The 21,687-nt window shown below is 51.1% G+C and overlaps 3 protein-coding genes across 8 annotated transcripts in view; all 3 read left to right on the top strand.

Annotated features, from left to right (window-relative positions):
* The first annotated feature begins 19 nt into the window (after positions 1 to 19).
* On the top strand, positions 20 to 1,012 carry TIMM29 (translocase of inner mitochondrial membrane 29). The gene is made up of 2 exons (XM_068536969.1): positions 20 to 124; positions 201 to 1,012. The coding sequence occupies exons 1-2, from the start codon at positions 31 to 33 to the stop codon at positions 887 to 889; spliced, it is 783 nt and encodes a 260-aa protein (XP_068393070.1). The 5' UTR covers positions 20 to 30; the 3' UTR covers positions 890 to 1,012.
* A 93-nt stretch (positions 1,013 to 1,105) lies between these two features.
* LOC137760058 (GTPase HRas-like) lies at positions 1,106 to 4,253 on the top strand. 2 transcript variants are annotated; one of them, XM_068536971.1, is made up of 5 exons: positions 1,106 to 1,744; positions 3,149 to 3,339; positions 3,445 to 3,604; positions 3,689 to 3,800; positions 4,153 to 4,253. In XM_068536971.1, exons 1-5 carry the CDS (start codon positions 1,673 to 1,675, stop codon positions 4,251 to 4,253), a joined length of 636 nt encoding a protein of 211 aa, XP_068393072.1. In that variant the 5' UTR covers positions 1,106 to 1,672. The 2 variants fall into 2 exon arrangements, with proteins under 2 accessions (XP_068393072.1, XP_068393071.1); XM_068536970.1 differs by having other exon boundaries at positions 3,445 to 3,800.
* A 7-nt stretch (positions 4,254 to 4,260) lies between these two features.
* The window catches only part of SMARCA4 (SWI/SNF related BAF chromatin remodeling complex subunit ATPase 4), a 148,117-nt gene continuing 130,690 nt past the window's right edge, over positions 4,261 to 21,687 (top strand). For 3 of the 5 annotated variants that reach the window (XM_068536967.1, XM_068536963.1, XM_068536959.1), the window contains exon 1: positions 4,262 to 4,367. In XM_068536967.1, coding sequence (XP_068393068.1) covers positions 4,321 to 4,367 — 47 coding nt within the window. In that variant the 5' untranslated portion in view covers positions 4,262 to 4,320. Of the gene's footprint in view, positions 4,368 to 21,687 lie in introns of all 5 variants that reach the window. The other 2 variants (XM_068536968.1, XM_068536966.1) reach the window with 2 other exon arrangements.

Genomic DNA, 21,687 nt, shown 5'->3' with positions numbered 1-21,687 from the left:
TTCGGAGTACGCACGCAAAGCCGGAAGACAATGGCGGCGGCCGTTCTGAAGAGATTCTGGCTCCGAAGCCGCGGAGAGACTGGTGACACTGCGGCCGCAAAGCCCGGCGTGTGGGCTCGGTTGGGTGAGTCGCGGCGGGAGGCGGCGGGGTGGGCGGCCGCAGCGGCCGGACCGCCCCCATCGCGCTTCTCTCCCCTCAGGCGCCTGGGTCCGCGTGCTGCTCCGGGACTACGCTGAGGCCTGCGGGGACGCGGCGGCGGCGGCGAGGGCCCGACCCGTGCGGGCGGCCGTGTACGTGGGGCTGCTGGGTGGCGCGGCGGCTTGCTGCGCCCTCGCGCCGAGCCAGGCGGCCTTTGAGGAGGCGCTGCTCGACGCGTCGGGGACCCTCCTGCTGCTGGCGCCCGCCACGCGCAACCGCGATTCGGAGGCGTTCGTGCAACGGCTGCTCTGGTTGCGGGGTCGCGGCTGCCTGCGTCACGTGAGCCTGGGCCTCTGCTCGCTGGTGTACGAGGCGCCCTTCGACGCCCAGGCCAGCCTCTACCAGGCTCGCTGCCGCTACCTGCAGCCCCGCTGGGTCGACTTCCCGGACCGGATCCTGGATGTGGGCTTCGTGGGCCGCTGGTGGGTGCTGGGGGCCCGGATGCGCGACTGCGACATCAACGACGACGAGTTTTTGCACCTGCCGGCACGTCTGCGCGTCGTCGGGCCCCACCAGCTGCACTCGGAGGCCAACGAGCGGCTCTTCGACGAGAAGTTCAAGCCCGTGGTGCTCACCGACGATCAGGTGGACCAGGCGCTGTGGGAGGAGCAGGTCTTGCAGAAGGAGAAGAAGGACCAGCTCGCCCTGAGCCAGGCCGACCCGCTGGTGCCGTCGGAAGTCGCGAGATGAAACCGAGACCAGCCTGGGTCCCGATTGGGCTCTGAGCCCCGGCAGACTGTTGGCCCGGGATTGTGCAGTTGGTGCGAGTGAGCCTCAAACGCTGAGTGACGGAAATAAATTATTTGCACTGTTCTCTCCCTGCGTTTTCACAAAATCGGGGGCCTCCCTCTCACCTGTTGATTGTGAGCTGACGCTAATTCAGGGCCTCCTTGGTCTAGGAGTTGGGGAGAGCAGAGCGGCATGCCACGTCACGTTTAGCACTGCCAGAGTTAGTAAGGAGCATTAGACCGAAATAAGCCTTTTTCCACTGGGCTTCACAGCCTGAGGTATCACAGTTGTTAGGTAGCTGCCAAGCTCTACTAAGAACTTTGAGACTGACCTGGGATAGGTGAAGCGCCCTCTCCACACCGCAGATTCCTTCTCTGTAAACAGGAGCACAGTCTGCTCGGGGTGTTAGCAAAATCAGAGACCAGCAGAAAGCACTTGGTACCTAGCAGGCCCTCGCGGTGTGCAGTGGGGCTGAGTGGGGAGGATTGCGGCTCTGACTCCACACCCTTCCTGCCCGACCCTGGGAAGCGCTCCCCAGCTTCACCTGCAGCCCTGCAGGGCCGCCCCGGGAAGTGCTCAGTAAACGGAGGACCACAGAGCCGGGAGCCTGGGTTCGCTTCTCTCTCAGGACAAAAGGATGTTTGGCTATAACAGGAACATTTTCCAGTTCTCTGTTTTTCTTTTCATTCTTAAGTAGCTTGAATCACTTCAGTTTTCCAGACCAGTCCAGGAGTTGGCCTCTAGATGTCCTCAGGGGCTGCAGGAGCCGGGCCGGGCGAGGTGCCTACTGTCCTCGCCAGGCACGCGGGGGCGCAGGTGAGACACGGGCAGAGGTGCTCCGCTCTGCCTCACCCAGGCCAGCTCCTCTGGCTGTGTGTCCCTGGCCCTGTTTTCCGGGACCCCACAAGTGTGCTGGGTGCCCCCGAGAGGAGGCCCACCCGTGACCATGGGGCAAGGCCGGTCTCCCACCCGCCAGAGCCCCATGGACCCCTGCGAAGAGCTCGGGCACCACATGGCCATCACACACACCAGGCGAACCTGGAGTTTAGAAAATCACTGCCCACTGACCCTGTAAGGGACCCCTTTCTTTAAGCATCACAAAATGGGGACACCCCAGCTAGGAGCGTTGGCCCCAGGCCCTTTTCCTTTTTTACTTGTCCCTTTGTTCCCACACCTCTTTTGAGTCTTTTCCTGTGATCAGCTTCTGCTTCCTGGAGCTCTGGCCCGCGCCTGCCCACCTCCTCACCTGCCTTATGTTTTCCAAACTTCTTCTGGCATTGGGGCCTCCTGGGTTTCCCTTTATTTCCCCTTTATGTAGATCTTTTCCTTGGAGCAGAGCCTCATCCTGCCAGGGCAGGGGTTCTTTCTGTCTGCCTGTCACCCTGTGCCTGGAGCAGTACCTGGCCTGCAGTAGGCGCTCAGTGAATACTTGTCAAATGCACCAGCATGCCAGGTAGGGGGTGGCTGGAGCTGCTTGTCAGCTGCCACTTGGCAGTCCCGGCACACTGCTGTGCCCTCCACTGTGGCAAGGCCTGTTCTCGTGGGGCACTGGTACCCTCAGCCCATGGCACCTCCAGTTCAGGCCTTTTGCCTACCCAGCAGCTTCTAATTCAGGTGCTTGCTTGGGAGATGCTCTCAGCTGTCCGCCCTGTGTTTGGGGGGCCGGCTCCCTGCTTCTCTGACACAGTCATTAAGTGCAGCTGGAGGTCGGACCCCACCCACCTCTGGGCTGGAGGTATCACAGGTGAGCGTCTGGGCCACTCTTCTTGCTGGGGACCCGGTTACCTGGGTGTCTGGGCACAGAGGGCAGGCCGGGCCTGGGCAGGCTGGCCCAGGGAGCTCAGTGGGCGTGCCCTGCTGGTCTGGCCATGCTGAGTGAGGCTTCCTTGGCTGGTGGGACAGGAGACCACTGCAGTGCCTTGTGCTGCGGTCCCTTGAGGACTGATGACGGAGTGTAAGCTCACGGTGGTGGGTGCCAGAGGCGTGGGGAAGAGTGCCCTGACCATCCAGCTCACCCAGAGCCACTTTGTGGATGAGTACCATCCCACCGTAGAGGTGAGCCGGCCCGGCTCCTGTCCACAGCCCAGCTCCTGACACGGGCTTGTCTCCCACCGCACTGCAGGAGGGGTCTCCTTGTCATTGGTGCTGGGGGGCACGAGAGAAGCGAGGGAGGGTCCCATCCCTGGAGGGCCGGCTGTCTCTAAGCAGTGTCCTCCCCAGGACTCCCACCGGAAGCAAGTGGTCATCGATGGGGAGATGTGCCTGCCAGCCATCCTGGACACGGTGGGCCGGGAGGAGTACAGCGCCATGCGGGCCCAGCACATGCGCACCCGGGAGGGCTTCCTCTGTTTGCCGTCAACGACGCCAAGTCTTTCAAGGACCAGATCCTTTGAGGACATCCGCCAGTACAGGTGAGCTGCCCGGCAACCCTCGGGGGCCTCCCGTCCTCTCTCTGTGTGCCCCGGGTGCAGCCGAGCCCGCAGCCCACCGGCTGGCTCATGCCTTCCCCCTTTCAGGGAGCAGATCGAGTGGGTGAAGGAATCGGACGACATGCCCAGGGTGCTGTTGGGGAACAAGTGTGACCTGGCCACGTGTTCCGTGGAGTGTCGGCAGGCCCAGGACCTGGCCCGCAGCTATGGCGTCCCGTACATGGAGACTTCGGCCAAGAAGTGCCAGGTGTGCCCACCCCCTGCCCTGCAGCCAGCCAGGGCCCGGCACTGCCCAGGAGCAGCTCTTACTACCCCCTCTCCCTTGACGCAGGGCAGCCGCTCTGGCTCTGGCTCTGGCTCTGGCTCTGGCTCTGGCTCTGGCTCCAGCTCCAGGACCCTCTTGGACCCTCTGAGACCCCCGTTGCCCAGCAGCCCCTCATGCTGTAAGTCTCCCCGGACGTCAGGGCAGCGAGGGAGGCCAGCATCCGGGTCTGGGCCGACACAGCTCCCGGGGGATGTGGAGGTCCCCGGAGAGAGCTGCCCTGACCAGGCTGGAGCGGTGACCCTGGGGCCCCGGCCCCTGTACCCCCAGAGCAGCAAGTAGGTCCCAATTGGCCCAACCCCCCAGGAGGCCGTGGGGGAGTTGCTGAGGACAAGCCTCCCAACGGGGTGGCCTTGGGGATCAAGATGGGCAGGGCCCAGCTCCCCGTTTGCGGGGCGGGGTGAGGAAGGGGCTGGGGTTCCAGCTGAGGCCAAGACAGTGGTCCCCCCAACGAGCCGGCCCCCTCTTCCCAGGGCGTGGAGGATGCCTTCTACAAGCTGGAGTTCAAGAGCCGGCAGCACAAGGCGAGCAAGCTGAGCCCGCCCGCCCGACGGGGGCGGCCTGGGCTGCCTGAGCTGCAGGTGCCTGCTCTCCTGACTGAGGCACAGGCGACAGGCGTGGAAGAGGCACAAGCAGGGAAGATGCAGGGCAGGAAAGAAGTGCCGCCGCCGGAGCCCAGCCAGCCCAGGTAGGTGACAGATAGACCATGGGTCTGCCGGGACGCTTTGCACAGACTGTCGTGAACTGATGCCACTGGCCCCCCAGCTATCACTCTCCTCCAGCCCCATACAGGCCCACTGGGCACATGCTGAGTCACTGTAAAGTATCTGATGGTCTTGACCCTGGTGTTTGGCTGAGCCCGGGAGGCTGTTGTGTGTGTGGCCCCCCAGGAGGCATGCGGGAACCTCAGCTTCATCCAGCTGGCGGTCCCTCTGCCTCTGGGGGCCCCGGGGGCGTCCTGCAGAGACCCCTGGGTGCTGCAAGAATGGGCCAGTCTAGCGTGTAACACGTGAAACTTTATTCACCTTCAACCAGCAAAGGGGAAAACTGAGACAAAGGCTGTCCCTTCCCCTGAGAGGGAGGCTTTCATAGGGAAGGGCTCGGGGGGCAGGGAGCTCATTTGGACTCCGGCTGGGGTGTATCTCCTGAGTTTTGGGGACCCTGCAAGGCAGTAACTGACTTTGGTAAAGGCAAGGGTGCAGGCTGTTGGGTCCAGCCCACCCAGCAGCACCCTCTGCTCTGCCTCGCGGGGACCAGGTGGCTGCGGGGCTCTGGCATGTGGCCAGCCCTGCCTCCTTATGTGTATGGGGGTGCGGTCGGCCCACCTGCCCCTGCCACCCCCTCAGTGGAGGTGGCCTGTTGCTCCCAGAGCCACCTCAGGTCACCGAAGTGGCCTTGTGGGGCACGTCCAGGCCCCAGCTGGCCACATGCGGCTCTGAGAGGGCTCGCCTGGCCTTGGGCCAGAATTCTGGACTGGCCAGGGCGGCCCCTTTAGTCATCATCCTGGGTGGGGAGGTGGTCATGGCGTGCCTGCCCTCCCGGGGCCCAAATTCAGGCCAGGCCAGTCCCTTCTGGGTCAGGGACTCGTGCCGTGCAAGGGGGGGTACCGTTCTCCGGGAAGGCCAGCATGAAGCAGCAGGGCGTGTCGCTGGATTCCCGGGGCCTCGGGGTCACTGTGCTCACAGTCACCTTGTCTTCTGGAGGTCCCTGTGTGTGTCCAGCTTCACTGAGGACACAGATGTCAGGGGGTTGTGGGCACGTGCGCGGCCTTGCGGCAGCTCTTGGGGTGCTGCCCCGGCTCCATTGTGGCCGTGCTGGTCACTGGCTGCAGGTGCCACAGGGCAGGAGGAGCGTCCTGGGCCTGGCAGCGCTGTCTTCGTCAGGCTGGGCAGAGCTGGTGGCAGGGGCCTCAGTGGGGTTGCAGGGCCAGGCCTGTAGTGTGGCCCTGGGGGTGGCCCAGCCAAGTGCCGCAGGGGAAGGGACCCTGCATTCTGGCTGAAAGCTGATGTCCGCGGGCCACTTGCCTGTGGCCTCATGGTTCACTGGGAGGTTTGGGAGGGAATTCCATCGCCGTGGCAACAGCCAATCCTGAGGGCTGTCCTGGGCTGCGGGCCGGCAGGCCAGACGTGGAGCTGATGTTCCTCGAGGGAATGTTCTGGAAAGAGCAGATGAGGTGAGGGCTGTACAGTGTGAACGAGCTTTGATTTTCTTTATTTTTTCAGTTTGCACACATGACAGCTCAGTCTCTGGGATGCACGGCCCGTGGGTTTCACACAAGGGTAGGGCCACCGCATCCGCGCTCCAGCGTCAGCCCCCAGCCTCGCAGCCCCGGCAGCCACTGCTCCTTATCCTCCTGGGGCTGCGCCTTTTCCAGAACATCCTGTGAATGGAGTCATACATGGGTCTGGATTCTTTCGCTTAGCAAAACAAGTCTAAGACTCACCCATGCTTTGAGTGAATCAATAGCTGGTTCCTTTGTGTCCCTGAATCGTAGTCCGTTTCATGGAATTCCATGGTTTTTCCGTTCCCTCTTTGAAGGTCATCTTGGTTGCTTCCAGTTGTTAACGATCATGAGCAAAGCAGAGAAGATTGCATGCAGGTTTTACGTGGATGTATGTTTTCAAGTCCTTTGGGTAAATCTGAAGGAGCATGATTGCTGAGCACGTGGTGAGGGTGTGTGCGGTTCTGTAAGAAACCGGCAAGCTGTCTCCCACGGTGGCTGCGCCATATGCATCCCCACCGGTGCTGGACGAGAGTGCCTGTCGCTCCACGTCCTCGCCAGCACTTTGGTTCTTATTCTGCGCGACTCTTTCATGAGATACACGATTGGCAAATCTTTTCTCCCACTCTGTAGCTTTTTCATTCTCTTAACTGTGTCTTTTGCAGAATGACAGTTTTACATTTAGATATGGTTGTACTTGTTGCTGCTTTCCATCATGATTTTATTAAAGTTCCTTACTGATGGGCACTCATGTTTTTCTGATCTGGCAAATGCACAAGGGCCAACAGAGGGCTCCAAGCTCATGCTCTTCCCACCTGTAGAGGATGCTGTCTGTCACCCCTGTGCTCTTAGCTTTAACAGTGTATTCATGGTACCCGATGACCCCCAACCAGAACCCTCTGAGATTCCTCGACCTTCCCTCATAGCTGTGACCTCGCTGCTGAGGTGAGACGGGCATGGTGACATTGATTTGGTGTCATTGTGCACATCTCTTAGGAGCGAGGTGAACAAGCATAGTTTATCATTCCTTCCTTTTTTGTGTGAACTATCCCTTCTTATCATTTCTCATATTTTTGCCTTGTAAGAAATTGATTTGTAGAAAGTCCTCACCCATTAAGGGCATTAGAACTGTAAATATTTTTCCCCAGTTTCATGGTTCCTTTGAGCTTGATTAGGGATTTTTCCCCCATGCCGACACTTGATTTTCATGTGGTTGAATCAGCCACTTTTTAAAGTGGAATCTAGGATTCTGTCTGACTTAGAAAGGCTTTGGGTAATTACGGTAGCATTAGTGTAACCTTTATCTATGTCTTGTAGCTGGTGTGCCTAGTCCCTCATTCACACTTTTACAGGGTTTTCCCAGCTGTTCTCGCTTAGTTATTCTGCATGTGAATTTTCGAATCAGCTCCTCTAAGTCTCGAAACAGCTGGCACGACATCTTCCTGGGGCTCCTCCATGTCGTCGACTCAGGTCGCACACATCCTCAGGGCGCGGCACCCCGTGTGGTCTCTGACTTCCCCCCGGCCGTGGGGAGGGGTCGGCGGGCTGGGCACGTGGTCAGGTTCCTGCAAGGAGGGCGTTCGGGGGTCTCTGTAACTTCTCAGAACCAAGACCCCACTAAAGCAGAGCAACGTGAATAAGGCCCTGCGTGGGCACCACACCAGCCTCCCTGTGCTGTCGGCCTGGTTCCACCACGTCACCTGGCACAGGTGTCCCCCTCCAGCTCTGGCTCCCGAGGAGGCCTGTGCGTGCCTGTGTGGGAGGCGTCCCGCTCTTCCTCTGCACCCAGAGGGGCTGGAGCAGATGGGTGCTCCCCAGATTTGCCCCCCAACTCCGTCTAGGAGTGGCTGGGGGTACAGACTGAGGGGCGGGGGCACGGGCTCCAGGACTGCCCAGAAGGGCAGGAATCAGCAGACTTTCCCATCCCTCACCCCTGCCTTCCGTCCTCATGACAGGAAGGACCGGAGCCCAAGCCAGTGGGACTGGGTAGACCCTCCGTGCCAGGCGCCCCTGACCAGTCCCAGTGGTCGAGGTGGCTGGGGACCCGGGACGTGAACTCACCGCTCGCTGTCAGCTTCTGCCCCGCAGTCAGGGTGTCAGGTGGGGCCCCATAGGACAGGAAACAGGACAGAATTGGAAATGACTGTGGCCTCGGCCGGTTCTGCGCCCACGGCCCTCCCCCTGCGCAGCCTCCGACCCACAGGGACGGGCCAGGCAGCGACAGCCCAGGTCCTCACTCCCCAGGGGCAGGGACGAGGGGCGGCACCCCCAGAGCCCGGATCCTGCTCAGCCGGCCCTCTCCTGCCTCCTGCTCCCGCCCTTGAACCCTGGCCCCAGCACAGCAGTCACCCTGGCCTGGATACCCCACAGGCCACGGCCCCCGTCCATCCTGTCCCACCCCTGGGCGTCTAAGCCTCCTCCCCAGAGGGGAGGAGAAATAAAACTCCCTGTTTGCAGAGGACATGGTTGACTTTAGAAAATTACAGGGTATCGACAAAAACACGAGTAGAAGGACAGAGAGGGCTCAGCAAACCCATATATGTGTCAACAGGCGCCTCCCTGCTGACAAGGATCAATGGCGTGGAAACCAAAGACACCATACCGGCTACAGTCACGCCCCAGAAAATCAGATATTGATATATACATATAACCGAATCACTTTGATGTACACCTGAAACATTGTAAATCAACTGTACTTCAATTTTTAAAAAAGAGCAAAAAAAAAAAAAGTCTAAAAGCCAGCAAAACCCAGTTCTCTGTGGTGATATACAGGGAGTCAGGGTATACTAAACACTGGTATGATTTATGACAGACAGCCACTGTCTCTGGCCTCTGGGGAGGGGCGGGCTGGAGACTTGAGCTGTCTTGGAAAAGCTTGGGGGGTGGGTATGTGGATGTCTGTTGTGTGAGTCTTCATAGTTCTGCATCTCTTAAATTTTGCATGGTGAAACGTGGAACATCAGACGAAACTGGGAGTGGGTCAAGGGAACAGCAGCCGAGTAGCTGGCTGGTCTTTCATTTTTCACCGGATGAGGTCACCTGCTGCCTGCTCAGTACCGCCCAGGCATAGGGTCTCTGGGAAATCACAGTTTGGAATTAAAGAGGAGCGTGAAACTACCTCTATCCCCTTTGCCAAAATGTTCAGCAGAAATTTGGGTCCAGGCACCAAAGCTCTATTATTTGGGGGAAGAGTTTGCAGAGACCTACCGACTGTGCAGGAGCTCTCATGTAACCACGGTCTGAAAGCAAACAGCCCACAGACTCCAGTCTTTCAGGGGTGCTTAGCAAATTAAGGAGTGAAAGCTGGGTTTTTGGAAGTAGGTTTTAAGGACTGTATTTCTTGGAGTAGTCCCATAAAGCGTATACTTGTTGCAGTGTGGCAATGTCTAAAAATTGAAATCAGTGTAAATGTCCATGAGGAAACAGTAGTTAACCCCAGGTCCATCCTTCTTAGGAAATAGCCCAGTCAACAACAAGAGGGTGAGAATTATATGCACAACATGGAAGGATGGCCAGGTTATGTCATGAACTAACAAAAGCAAGTTTTGGAAGAGTTTAAATTCCCCAAAGTAGAATTGCTGGGTTAAAAGATGTGTGCATTCACACTTGTTAGGGTGGCTACAATTTAAAAAAAAAAAAAAAAAAACCTCAAAAATAACAAGTGTTGGCAAGGGTGTGGAGAAAATGCAACCCAACAAAATGCGCTGTTGGTGGGAATGTAAAATGATGCAGCTGCTGTTTTTGGTGATTCCTCAAAAAGCTAAGTGTAGAATTACTGTATGAGCCAGCAATTCCACTCCTAGGTGTGTATCCAAAAGAACTGATAGCAGGGAATCCAACAGATACTCATCCAAGCATGTCCATTGCAGCGCCATTCACAATAGCCAAAAGGTAAAAACAACCCTCGTGTCCATCCTCAGATGTAGGTGGTCCATCCATACAGTGGAATACTATTCAGCCTTAAAAAGGAAGGACATTCTGACACCTGCTACACCATGGATGAAACCTGAAGATATGCTGAGTGAAAGAAACTAGCCACAAAAGGAAAAATATGGTATTACTGCATTTATATGAGGTGCCTAGCGTAATCAGAGTCATAGAGACAGAATGTAGATTAGAGGTTTCCAGGGCATGGGGGAGGGGGATGAGGAATTAGTGTTTAATGGGGACAGAGTTGCCGTTTTGCAAGGTGAAAAGGGACCTGAGGATGGATGGTGGGGTTGGTTGCACAACAATGTGCATGTACTTAATGCCACTGAACTGGCAGCTTAAAAATGGTGAAGATGTTAAGTTTTATGTGTATTTTATCACACACACACAAGCTACTTAGAGGAAAAAAGGAAATCATACAGTTATTTGAGGAAACCATGGGATTATCCCTTTCTAAGCTTTTCTTAGGAAGAGCCTTCCTAAGTATGGCTCTAAAGCCAGAAGACGAAACTCTGATAAATCCGACTCCATAAAATAAACTTCTTTGTGGCCAAAGTCAAAAACTTACTAGGAAAAAATACTCACATCCCAGATCCCACAGGTTCAGGGCTCAGTCCCACAAGGTTGTCCCCACTTCAGAAGCCAGCTGCAAGTCCCAGGCTGCCCCTGGTACTTCTGACTCCCTGGCTAAAGAAGGGGTTTCCACGACCTCTCCTCAGGTTAGATAATTTGCTAGGACAGTTCACAGAACTCAGGGAAACACTTACTTATGCCTACGAGTTTATTATATAATAAAGGTTACAGATGAACAGCCAGATGAAGACATACACAGGGTGAGGTCCGGAAGGGTCCCGAGCGCAGGAGCTTCTGTCCCCATGAAGTTGGGGTGCACCACCCTCCTGGCACGTGGACGTGTTCACCAACCCAGAAGCTCCCTGAACTCCAAACCTTTGGGATTTTTGTGGCGCTTCATCACGTAGGCAAGAGGGATCATTAGCTCAGTCTCCAGAGGTTGGGAGTGGGGCTGAAGTTCCAAGCTTCTCACCACGGCTTGATCCTTCTGGCGCCCAGCCCCCATCCTGAAACTATCCAGGGACTCACCCAGGGTCGCCTCATGAGAACAAAAGGCACTCCTGTCACCCAGGAAATGACAACAGGTTCAGGAGTCCGGAGCCAGTATCCAGAGCCAGAGACCAATATATTTTCTGTTATTTCACGTATGCCAACACCATTTATTGAACCCTCTGTCCTTTCTCCACAGGTTTTTGTTGTTTTTTTAAATTTTATTTATTTATTTTTGGCTGCATTGGGTCTTCATTACTGCACGCAGGCTTTCTCCAGTTGTGACCAGCGGGGGCTACTCTTTGTTGTGGTGCGCGGGCTTCTCATCGCGGTGGCTTCTCTTGTCATGGAGCACGGGTTCTAGGTACGCACGCTTCAGTAGTTGTGGCGCACGGGCTTAGTTGCTCTGCGGCATGTGGGATCTTCCGGACCAGGGCTTGAGCCCGTGTCCCCTGCATTGGCAGGCAGATTCTTAACCACTGCGCCACCAGGGAAGCCCTCTCCATAGTTTTGAGATGCTGTCTTTTTTTTTTTTTTTTTTTGGCCGCACTGTGCGGCATGCAAGTTCCCCAACCAGGGATTGAACCCACCCCCTCAGCAGTGAAAGTGCAGAGTCCTAACCACTGGACCGCCAGGGAGTTCCTGATACTGTCTTTTTTTTAAAAAAATTTATTTTATTGAAGTATAGTTGATTTACAATTGAGATGCCGTCTTGATGATCTATTAAATACCTGTATTACGAAGTGAGTTTTACATTACAATTTACCTAATCTGTTATCGGCTAATTCTTTCTAGAGAAAGTTATAATGAATATTCTTGTACATATATCTTTGATTCCCGCCCCCTCCATCCACCTAGAATTGCTAGTTTAAATGGGGTGACTTTGGAAATTGATTTAAACAAAAAAAGCTAGCAGAGTCTTCAGTTCTGTTTGCTTTCATTTCCAAACGGGAAAAGGGAAACATCGAGAATCATCTTAAGGTTTAGCAAAGAAAACTCAGGAGTATTTAAACACTTCTGAAGCTACCCGATGGTTTTAATATGACCAGGACAACAACTTAAAAAGATAAATAGTCTGAATTAGATTTTTTTGTTAAGTGATTAAAGATACTTTCATGGGACATAGAAATAATCTTTGTTGTATGGGTGTCTTACAGGCCTCCCTTTGTAAGATATATTTGCAAATTCATATTTCCGATGCAGCCTGCTTTTCTACAGCTGTGAAAAAAAGGGATAGTGAGAGAGACAATTGTCTGCTTATCTTCCTAGCAGTTCTGTTACTAGCAGTTTGGAGATGGTATTTTAAGGCCAAAACATGAAATTCCTTTATTTAGCATGAAGCCAGTAAAAGCGTGTAGGCTTAAGAAACTCAGAAATTTAAAACAGGGAGGGAATTCCCTGGCGGCCCAGTGGTTCGGACTCCGTGCTCTCACTGCCAAGGGCCTGGGGTTCTATCCCTGATTGGGGAACTAAGATCCCACAAGCCGCATGGCACAGCCAAAAAAAAAAAACCCAAAATTAAACAGGGAAAAAAGATAGATGGGGTTGTAAATGACACATGACTTGAGGGATTTATGTCTTATGGCTCTGCATGCTTTTAAGACATTTGATGCATTATTGCCAGATTTCAAGGACTTCTTGTCTGAAGGCAAAGTGATAACAGCCCTCTCCCCTCGGGAAGGCTTCACCTACAAGGTGTTTAAGACTCAGGAGGGGTGAGAGCGAAGATTCTGGCCAGAACTAGAGAGCCACAGGGATGGCAGGTTGAGGGGCTTGGCGCTAGAGTCAGCCTTGGGTATCCACGGGTTCCACATGCTGGGATCCCACTGATCTCGGGTGGCCTCAGCCTGCAGAGGCTTGAAGCAGGATTTCGGTTCCAGGCCAGAGACTGAAATCAGGCCACAGCAGTGACAGCGCTGAATCCCAGCCACTAGACCAGTGGTCGGCGACAAGGCCCTGGCCCGTCAGCTGTGTAGAAATGAATTTCCACATAGAGACAGAAAGTAGTGAAGCAAGCAAAGTGTTTATTAGGAGGAAAAAGGGTATGTGTGGATAGACACATGGGCGGGCTCAGAGAAAGAGTCGCGCCCTAGTGGTAGTTTGTATCACTCATATGGGGCATTTCTTCCGGGTCTCCTTTGGCCAGTCATCTTACTTTGCCTGGTTCTGAGTCCAAATTTGGTTTATCTCAGGGTCCTCCCATGTGTGGGCGCACATCTCTTAGGCAAGATGGATTCTGGCTAACTGGCCTATGGGTAGGTTGACATCACCTACTATATCGGTGGCACTCCCTCCCTTTTTGACCTTCAAGGAGCGTTTCTGTGCGTGGGTAGTCAGGAAGGTATTCTTGACCTCGAGAATTAGAAATATGTGGTCTCTTACCTGGGCAGGGCTTAGCTTCTCCTCCCTCCTGCTATTTTGGAGTGTCTGTCCACAGGGGACAAACTCCACCTGCCCAGCCTGGGACCCATCTATCTCCTGCCTTGCAACCAACCATGGATGGAAAATACTCAGGAGAAAAAAAATTCCAGAAAGTTCCAAAAAGCAAAACTTGAATTCACATATTTACATTGCATTTACAACTATTTACATAGCACTCCTACTGTATTAGCTGTTGTAAGTAATCTAGAGGTGATTTAAAGTATATGGGAGAGGGCTTCCCTGGTGGCACAGTGGTTAAGAATCCGCCTGCCAGTGCAGGGGACACGGGTTCAAGCCCTTGTCCGGGAAGATCCCACATGCCGCGGAGCACCTAAGCCCGTGTGCCACAACTACTCAGCCTGCACTCTAGAGCCCGTGAGCCACAACTACCGAAGCCCGCATGCCTAGAGCCCGTGCTCCGCAACAAGAGAAGCCACCTCATTGAGAAGCCCGCGCACCGCAACAAAGATTAGCCCCCGCTCGCCGCAACTAGAGAAAGCCTGCACTCAGCAAAAAAGATCCAATGCAGCCAAAAATAAATAAAAATAAAAATAAATAAATTTATTAAAAAAATAATAATTATAAAGTTTATGGCAGGATGTGTGTAGGTTACATGCAAACACTATGCCATTTTATATCAGGGTCCTGAGCATCTGTGGATTCTGGTATCCCCAGGTCGTGGGCAGTGGGGGTTGTCCTGGAACCAATCCCCCTGGATTCCAAGGGGGAGCTGTACTGGGTTTTTCTACCCCTCAGGTCCTGAAACATCATGCAGCAATTTAGGGAAATCTTTCCACACTGCGTTAAACAATGGTGTACTTTTTTTCTTTTGAATTTTATTTTATTTATTTTTTTATACAGCAGGTTCTTATTAGTTATCCATTTTATACATTTTAGTGTATACATGTCAATCCCAATCTCCCAATTCATCCCCCCTTCCCCCGCCGCTTTCCCCCCTTGGCGTCCATACATTTGTTCTCTACATCTGTGTCTCAATTTCTGCCCTGCAAACCGGTTCATCTGTACCATTTTTCTAGGTTCCACATACATGCGTTAGTATACAATATTTGTTTTTCTCTTTCTGGCTTACTTCACTCTGTATGACAGTCTCTAGATCCACCCACGTCTCTACAAATGACCCAACTGGTGTAATTTTTTTTAATTTTTAATTTTTTTATTGAAGTGTAGTAGATATACAATGTTGTGTTAATTTATGCTGTACAGCAAGATGATTCAGTTTATATGTCCATTATGGTTTATCACAGGGTATTGAATATAGTTGCCCGTGCTATACAGTAGGACCTTGTTGTTTATCCATTCTATATATAATAGTTTGCATCTGCTAATCCCAAATTCCCAAGCCATCCCTCCCCCCTCCCCCTCCCCCTCCCCCTTGGCAACCACAAATCTGTTCTCTATATCTGTGAGTCTGTTTCTGTTTCGTAGATAGGTTCATTTGTGTCGTATTTTAGATTCCACGTATAAGTGATATCATATGGTATTTGTCTTTCTCTTTCTCTTCTCACTTCACTTAGTATGATAATCTCTAGTTCCACCCATCTTGCTGCAAACACTGGTGTAATTTAAACACATACTGACCTTTTAATCCCCCTGCCCTACGACCCAGGCTCATCCTAAGTGAAAAATCCAATACTCCTCTCTGCTGTTCAGCTAAGGATGCCTTGGGTTTCTCTCTCACTAAATTCTCCAAGATACTGTACTGATTGAATTCTACAAGTCACAGAAGGGAGGCAATGACATGATTTTCCCTTGCACGTATGTATGTATGTGTGTATTTTGGCCCCGTGGGGCTTATGCGATCTTAATTCCCCAACCATTAGTTCCCCGGCCATGGATTGCACCTGCACTCCCTACAGTGGAAGCCCAGGGTCTTAACCACTGGACCGCCAGGGACGTCCCTCTCCCTTGTATTTAAAGTGTGTGAGGGACTTCCCTGGTGGCGCAGTGGTTAAGAATCCGCCTGCTGGGACTTCCCTGGCGGTCCAGTGGTTGAGACTCCACGCTTCCACTGCGGGGGGCACGGGTTTGATCCCTAGTCAGGGAACTAAGATCCCCACATGCCACGCAGCGGGGCCAAAAAAAAAAAAAAAGAATCCGCCTGCCAATGCAGGGGACACGGCCTGGTCTGGGAAGATCCCACATGCTTCGGAGCAACTAAGCCCGTGTGTCATGACTACTGAGCCTATGCACCGCAACTACTGAAGCACACGTACCTAGAGCCCATACTCTGCAACAATAGAAGCCACCACAATGAGAAGCCCACACACCGCAACGAAGAGTAGCCCCCGCTCGCCGCAACTAGAGAAAGCTCGCGCACAGCAATGAAGACCCAACGCAGCCAAAAATAAATAAATAAATTTATTTATTTATTTTAAAAATAAATAAAGCGTGTGAAAAGGAGAGCAGGGGATTGAGTCAGTCACCATCCACCTGTGCCAGGTCAGGCCAGACTGTATCTTAGATCCTGGGGACACCAGGATGATCTAACACTTGCCCTGCAGAGTATCAGGGCAGTCAGACACCGTCACAGAAAGGACAGCACATCTGGGGGGATGGGAACCAAAATGTCAGCTAATGGCGGTCCTTTGCCTGTGGTGGGAGAATGAATTAGGATTTTTTTCCTTGTTGCTTACCAATATCCTTGTTGCTTACCAATATCCTTGTTGCTTACCAATATCTCCTAAGTATTTTACATTAAATATGTAATTCTATAATTCAAGTTAAATAAATATTTAAAGAGCTGGCAGTAGACTAGAGGATGCTTTGGTAACAAGGGAGGGGGCTGGGGACACAGAGGTACAGTGGACAGGATGGAAGGTGGAAGGCGAGGAGAAGGGTCCAGAGCTGAGGGATGAAGCTTCTCCTCCAGCCAAGGGAGTGACAGGGACCAGATTTCCTCTCCCATCTGACACAACTCCCAAATTGGGCAAGATGTATGAAAGAAGGTTTTCAAGACACTGGACATGTCTTGGAGGGACAGTGGCTCCTGAGACCCACATGACCGCACGAGTGTGCTGCTTGAGAAAGTTCCAGGCTGTGGTGCTGGGGACCACATGCTTCGGAGCAACTAAGCCCATGCGTCACAGCTACTGAGCCTATGCACCGCTCTCTCCCTGAGAGCCCAGGGAGCTGAGGAGGTGGAGCTGAGAGTCCAAGCGGACCAGGGCAGGCAGACACCACCCGAGTGCCCCTCGCAGGGAATGCATGAACACAGGGGAGGATGTCCCCGCAGTGGCATACCACGTGGCAGTGAAAAGAAACCAACTCCTGATCCGAGCTGCCACCTGTCTGTGAATAACGTGGTGGAGTGAAAGAAGCCAGAAGAAAATGGTACATAGTGGATGATTCCCAGCTATTTAAAAGTCTAGAAAACGCAGCCGTCTTTAGTGACAGAAAGCACATCAGTGGTTGTCTGGAGGGAGAGGGGAGTGTGGTTCACAGGTGCTTCATGGGTATATACACACGACACAGTGAATCAAATTGTGCACCTTAAGTATACACAGTTTACTGTATGTCAACTATACCTCAATAAAGCTGTTTTTAATAAAATTAATAGGCTTCAGTTTTAGGTTTACAGAAAAACTAAGCATACAGTAATGAAAGTCTCCACGGACTCCCTGCCAGCGCCTGTTCCCCCACCCAGTAGTTTCCCCTATTATTAACATTTTGCTTTAGTTAGGAACATTTGTTACAATTGATGAACCTACAAACAGATATATCACAGGATATTGAATATAGTTCCCTGTGCTACACAGTAGGACCTTGTTGTTTATCCATTCTTTACATAATGGTTTGCATCTGCTTATCCCAAACTCCCAATCCATCCCTCCACCATGGCTCATTTATTTTTATCATTGAATATATGCCATTGTCTGGATGTACCATCGTGTGTATCCGCTGACCTATTGAAAGATCCTCAGAGCTGACTGGGCAGGTCATGGCAGACGCCACGGAGCGGCACAGCAGGACGAGTTGTGGCGCGTGGTGACCACCAGAGGGCGCCAGATTCCCCCTTCTCTTTCACCAGGACGGTACTAGCCATTTCCCCCCTGTCCTAACCCCACTGTTCCCTGCGCTAGGGTTGATCGGGTCTTTGCCTTGAACTAGGGTTGATCTGGAAACCACTTATGGGAAAAATTAAGTAGGACTTGTTTTCTTCGGATTAAAAACCAGGGTTTCATGACTAGATGCATGACGCGGGGGGGGGGGGGTGGGTAAGGGGTGGTACTTTGTTGAGCATTTATGGGGGCTTGTCCAGAATCCCTCCCCCAAAGAAGTTAACTGAAGAGTCAGCTGGATCTGCCATCTGTAGAGATGAACTTAGCTGTTGGGGGAGGGGGAGGGGGGAGGAAAAGCAGCCCCGAGCCTGATTTCCCATGATTGCAATGCCAGCGACCCCTTGCCCAAGGATGCTTGCATCTGGTTGGATGAGAAATAAGGGGCCCAGCAGAAGGGGTGATGGCTTGGAACCTTTGGTCCGAGGGACACCCCCCTTCCTCTATCTATTGATTACGTTAGGCTGCTGTTGCCGGCTGCAGACAGAGCTGCCTTCCCCGGTGTGTGCAGGGCTCCCTGCGTGGATTCAGGGCAGGTGATGCGTGCCTTGTCTTCACCCTGTGTTCTCAGTTATGGCTCTTTAGGGAAGATAGTGCCTGTTCCAGAAATACTGATCGAATTTTTCAGAATGTATTATTAAGGGCTCAGAATAAGGAATCTTATGCCTACAAATAGGTTTTTAATTATTAATTCATGATAACTTATCACACACTGAATCGTATTGAGGGACGATTATGCATTTAAAGCCATGTAAGTGTTCCCATGAAAACTTGAGTGAAGCTGGAACTTTTATTATTTATTTATTTATTTATTTATTTATTTATCAGTGTCTCGAGGAATTAGGGATCTTAGTTCCTCGACCAGGGATGGAACCTGTGCGCCCTGCAGTGGAAGCGGGGAGTCCTAACCACTGGACCACCAGGGAATTCCTGAAGCTGGAACTTTTAAACTCTTTTTTCATTCCTTATTTCCTAGTCTCTCGCTTTCATCCCTTTTTAAGGAAAATGATATCAGTTCATTCTGGTGAATCCGGAGCAACCTGGACAAAGATAAATTGACCCCAAAGAGGACTTAAACAAAATCTAGTTCCTTTCTACTCCAGTGGTACCTGGGTTCCTCAGACCCTCATACAACATCTCACCTATAGAGAACAAACTAGTGGTTACCGGTGGGGAGAGGGAAGGGGGGAGGGGCAACATAGGGGTAGGGGAGTAAGAGGTACAAACTATTATGTATAAAATAAGCTACAAGGATATATTGTACAATATGGGGAATATAGCCAATATTTTATAATAACTATAAACGGAGTATAACCTTTAAAAATTGTGAATCACTATATAGTACACCTGTAACTTATATAATATTGTACATCAACTATACTTCAATAGGGCTTCCCTGGTGGTGCAGTGGTTAAGAATCTGCCTGCCAGCGCAGGGGACACGGGTTTGAGCCCTGGTCCGGGAAGATCCCACGTGCCACGGAGCAACTTGGATTCCTTTTATTTCTTTTTCTTCTCTGATTGCTGTGGCTAAAACTTCCAGAACTATGTTGAATAATAGTGGTGAGAGTGGGCAACCTTGTCTTGTTCCTGATCTTAGAGGAAATGGTTTCAGTTTTTCAGCATTGAGAACAATGTTGGCTGTGCGTTTGTCATATATGGCCTTTATTATGTTCAGGTAGATTCCCTCTATGCCCACTTTCTGGAGAGTTTTTATCATAAATGGGTGTTGAATTTTGTCAAAAGCTTTTTCTGCATCTGTTTAGATTATCATATGGTTTTTATCCTTCAATTTGTTAATATGGTGTATCACATTGATTTGCGTATATTGAAGAATCCTTGCATTCTTGGGATAAACCCCACTTGATCATGGTGTATGATCCTGTTAATGTGCTGTTGGATTCTGTTTGCTAGTATTTTATTGAGAATTTTTGCATCTATGTTCATCAGAGATATTGGCCTGTAGTTTTCTTTCGTTGTCACATCTTTGTCTGGTTTTGGTATCAGGGTGATGGTGGCCTCGTAGAATGAGTTTGGGAGTGTTCCTCCCACTGCTATATTTTGGAAGAGTTTGAGAAGGATAGGTGTTAGCTCTTCTCTAAATGTTTGATAGAATTCACCTTTGAAGCCATCTGGTCCTGGGCTTTTGTTTGTTGGAAGATTTTTAATCACAGTTTCAAGTTCAGTGCTTGTGATTGGTCTGTTTATATTTTCTATTTCTTCCTGGTTCAGTCTCAGAAGGTTGTACTTTTCCAAGAATTTGTCCATTTCTTCCAGGTTGTCCATTTTATTGGCATATAGTTGCTTGTAGTAATCTCTCATGATCCTGTGTATTTCTGCAGTGTCAGTTGTTACTTCTCCTTTTTCATTTCTAATTCTGTTGATTTGTCTTCTCCCTTTTTTTCTTGATGAGTCTGGCTAATGGTTTATCAATTTTGTTTATCTTCTCAAAGAACCAGCTTTTAGTTTTATTGATCTTTGCTATTGTTTTCTTTCATTTCTTTTTCATTTATTTCTGATCTGATCTTTATGATTTCTTTCCTTCTCCTAACTTTGGGGTTTTTCTGTTCTTCTTTCTCTTTTTTTTAAAAATAAATTTATTTATTTTCTTTTATTTATTTTTGGCTGAGTTGTGCCCCCGTTACTGCACGCAGACCCTCTCTAGTTGCAGCAAGGTGGGCCATTCTTTGCCGCGGTGCACGGGCTTCTCACTGAGGTGGCCTCTCCCGTTGCGGAGCACGGGCTCTACGCGTGCAGGCTTCATTAGTTGTGGCTCGTGGGCTCTAGGGCGCACCCTCAGCAGTTGTGGAGCACGGGCCTAGTTGCTCCACGGCATGTGGGATCCTCCCTGACCAGGGCTCGAACTGTTTTTTTTTTAATGGGTGGTGCTGTATTCCTCTCTTACTGCTTGTTTGGCCTGAGATGTCCAGCACTGGAGTTTGCAGGCAGTTGGGTAGAGCTGGGTCTTGGTGCTGAGATGAGGACCTCCGGGAGGCCTCACTCTGATTAATATTCCCTGGGGTCTGAGGTTCTCTGTTAGTCCAGTGGTTTGGACTTGGAGCTCCCACCACAGGAACTTGGGCCCGACATCCGGCCTGGGAACCAAGACCCGGCAAGCTTCATGGAGCGGTTAAATAAAAAAAAAAGGGAAAGAAAGAAAGAAAAAAAGGAGCAGTACAATATCAAAGAATAAAAAACAAAATAAAATTAGAAAGATTAAAAAATATATTAGGAAAAATAAAACTATAAATGGAAAAAACTGCAACAAGGTAAAATAAAACCACGACAGAAAAAAGAAAATCAAAAGGACGGGGGGACAAGCCAAAAGGAGAGAACAATAACAAAGTATAAAGAATAAAATAGGGACTTCCCTGGTGGCGCAGTGGTTAAGAATCCACCTGTCAACGCCAGGGGACACGGGTTCGAGCCCTGGTCCGGGAAGATCCCACATGCCGCGGAGCAACTAAGCCCGTGCGCTACAACTATTGAGCCTGCGCTCTAGAGCCCGTGAGCCACAACTACTGAGCCCGCACGCCTAGAGCCCGTGCTCCGCAACAAGAGGAGCCACTGCAATGAGAAGCCTGTGCACTGCAACGAAGAGTAGTCCCTGCTCGCCGCAACTAGAGAAAGCCCGTGCACAGCAACAAAGACCCAATGCAGCCAAAAATAAATAAATAAATAAATTTATAAAAAAAAAAGAATAAAATAAAATTAGAAAAATAAAAGATTCCATTCACTTTTCATCACAGTCTTTTATCTTTCTGTTACTCAGACTCAGTAACTACTATTGTCCTATCTTCATTTATGCTGATTCTTTTTCTACCGACTCAAATCTGCACTAGAATTTCTTTTTCGGCTTTTTTTAAGTTTTATATCTCTTTATTGATATTTTCTTTTTGTTCATACAGGTACTCTTGCTGTCCCCTTGTTCCCAATTTATAGGCAAGTGGCAGGACCTGAATTCAGACCCAGGTAGGCTGGTTGAAGTCTGAGGTCTTAACCATTGCCCCTCCTTGCCCTGGCCATGACCTCTACATTAGTTCACCTCTGTGGAGCACATCACCCTGGGACTTCTTGGTTAGTTACCTAAGAGGATACAGGGGCCAGGGTACAGGAGACCCTGTAAGATGACGTGCGTTAAGTGAGACCATGTGCTTTAGCCTAACCACGCCCCCCCAAATATAAAATACAAAAACAGAAAACTCTCCATCTTGTTCAGAAGGCATTTAAGGTAACTAATTTTCAGCACATACCACATTGGAGGAGGAAACAAGATGGCCTTTTCTTCAGCCCTCAACA

This window comes from Eschrichtius robustus, chromosome 2 (genome assembly GCF_028021215.1).
Source record: "Eschrichtius robustus isolate mEscRob2 chromosome 2, mEscRob2.pri, whole genome shotgun sequence".
Lineage (NCBI taxonomy): Eukaryota > Metazoa > Chordata > Mammalia > Artiodactyla > Eschrichtiidae > Eschrichtius > Eschrichtius robustus.
The sequence above is the reverse complement of the archived record's forward strand: the minus strand, read 5'-3'. Positions and strand labels throughout refer to the sequence as shown.

Coding starts and splice junctions, on each gene's coding strand:
- LOC137760058 (XM_068536970.1), top strand. CDS start 1,673: ATGTCCTCAGGGGCTGCAGGAGCCGGGCCGGGCGAGGTGCCTACTGTC. Junction 3,340..3,444: donor GAGGACATCCGCCAGTACAG/GTGAGCTGCCCG, acceptor TCCCCCTTTCAG/GGAGCAGATCGAGTGGGTGA. Junction 3,801..4,152: donor GCCCAGCAGCCCCTCATGCT/GTAAGTCTCCCC, acceptor CCCTCTTCCCAG/GGCGTGGAGGATGCCTTCTA.
- TIMM29 (XM_068536969.1), top strand. CDS start 31: ATGGCGGCGGCCGTTCTGAAGAGATTCTGGCTCCGAAGCCGCGGAGAG. Junction 125..200: donor CGGCGTGTGGGCTCGGTTGG/GTGAGTCGCGGC, acceptor CTCTCCCCTCAG/GCGCCTGGGTCCGCGTGCTG.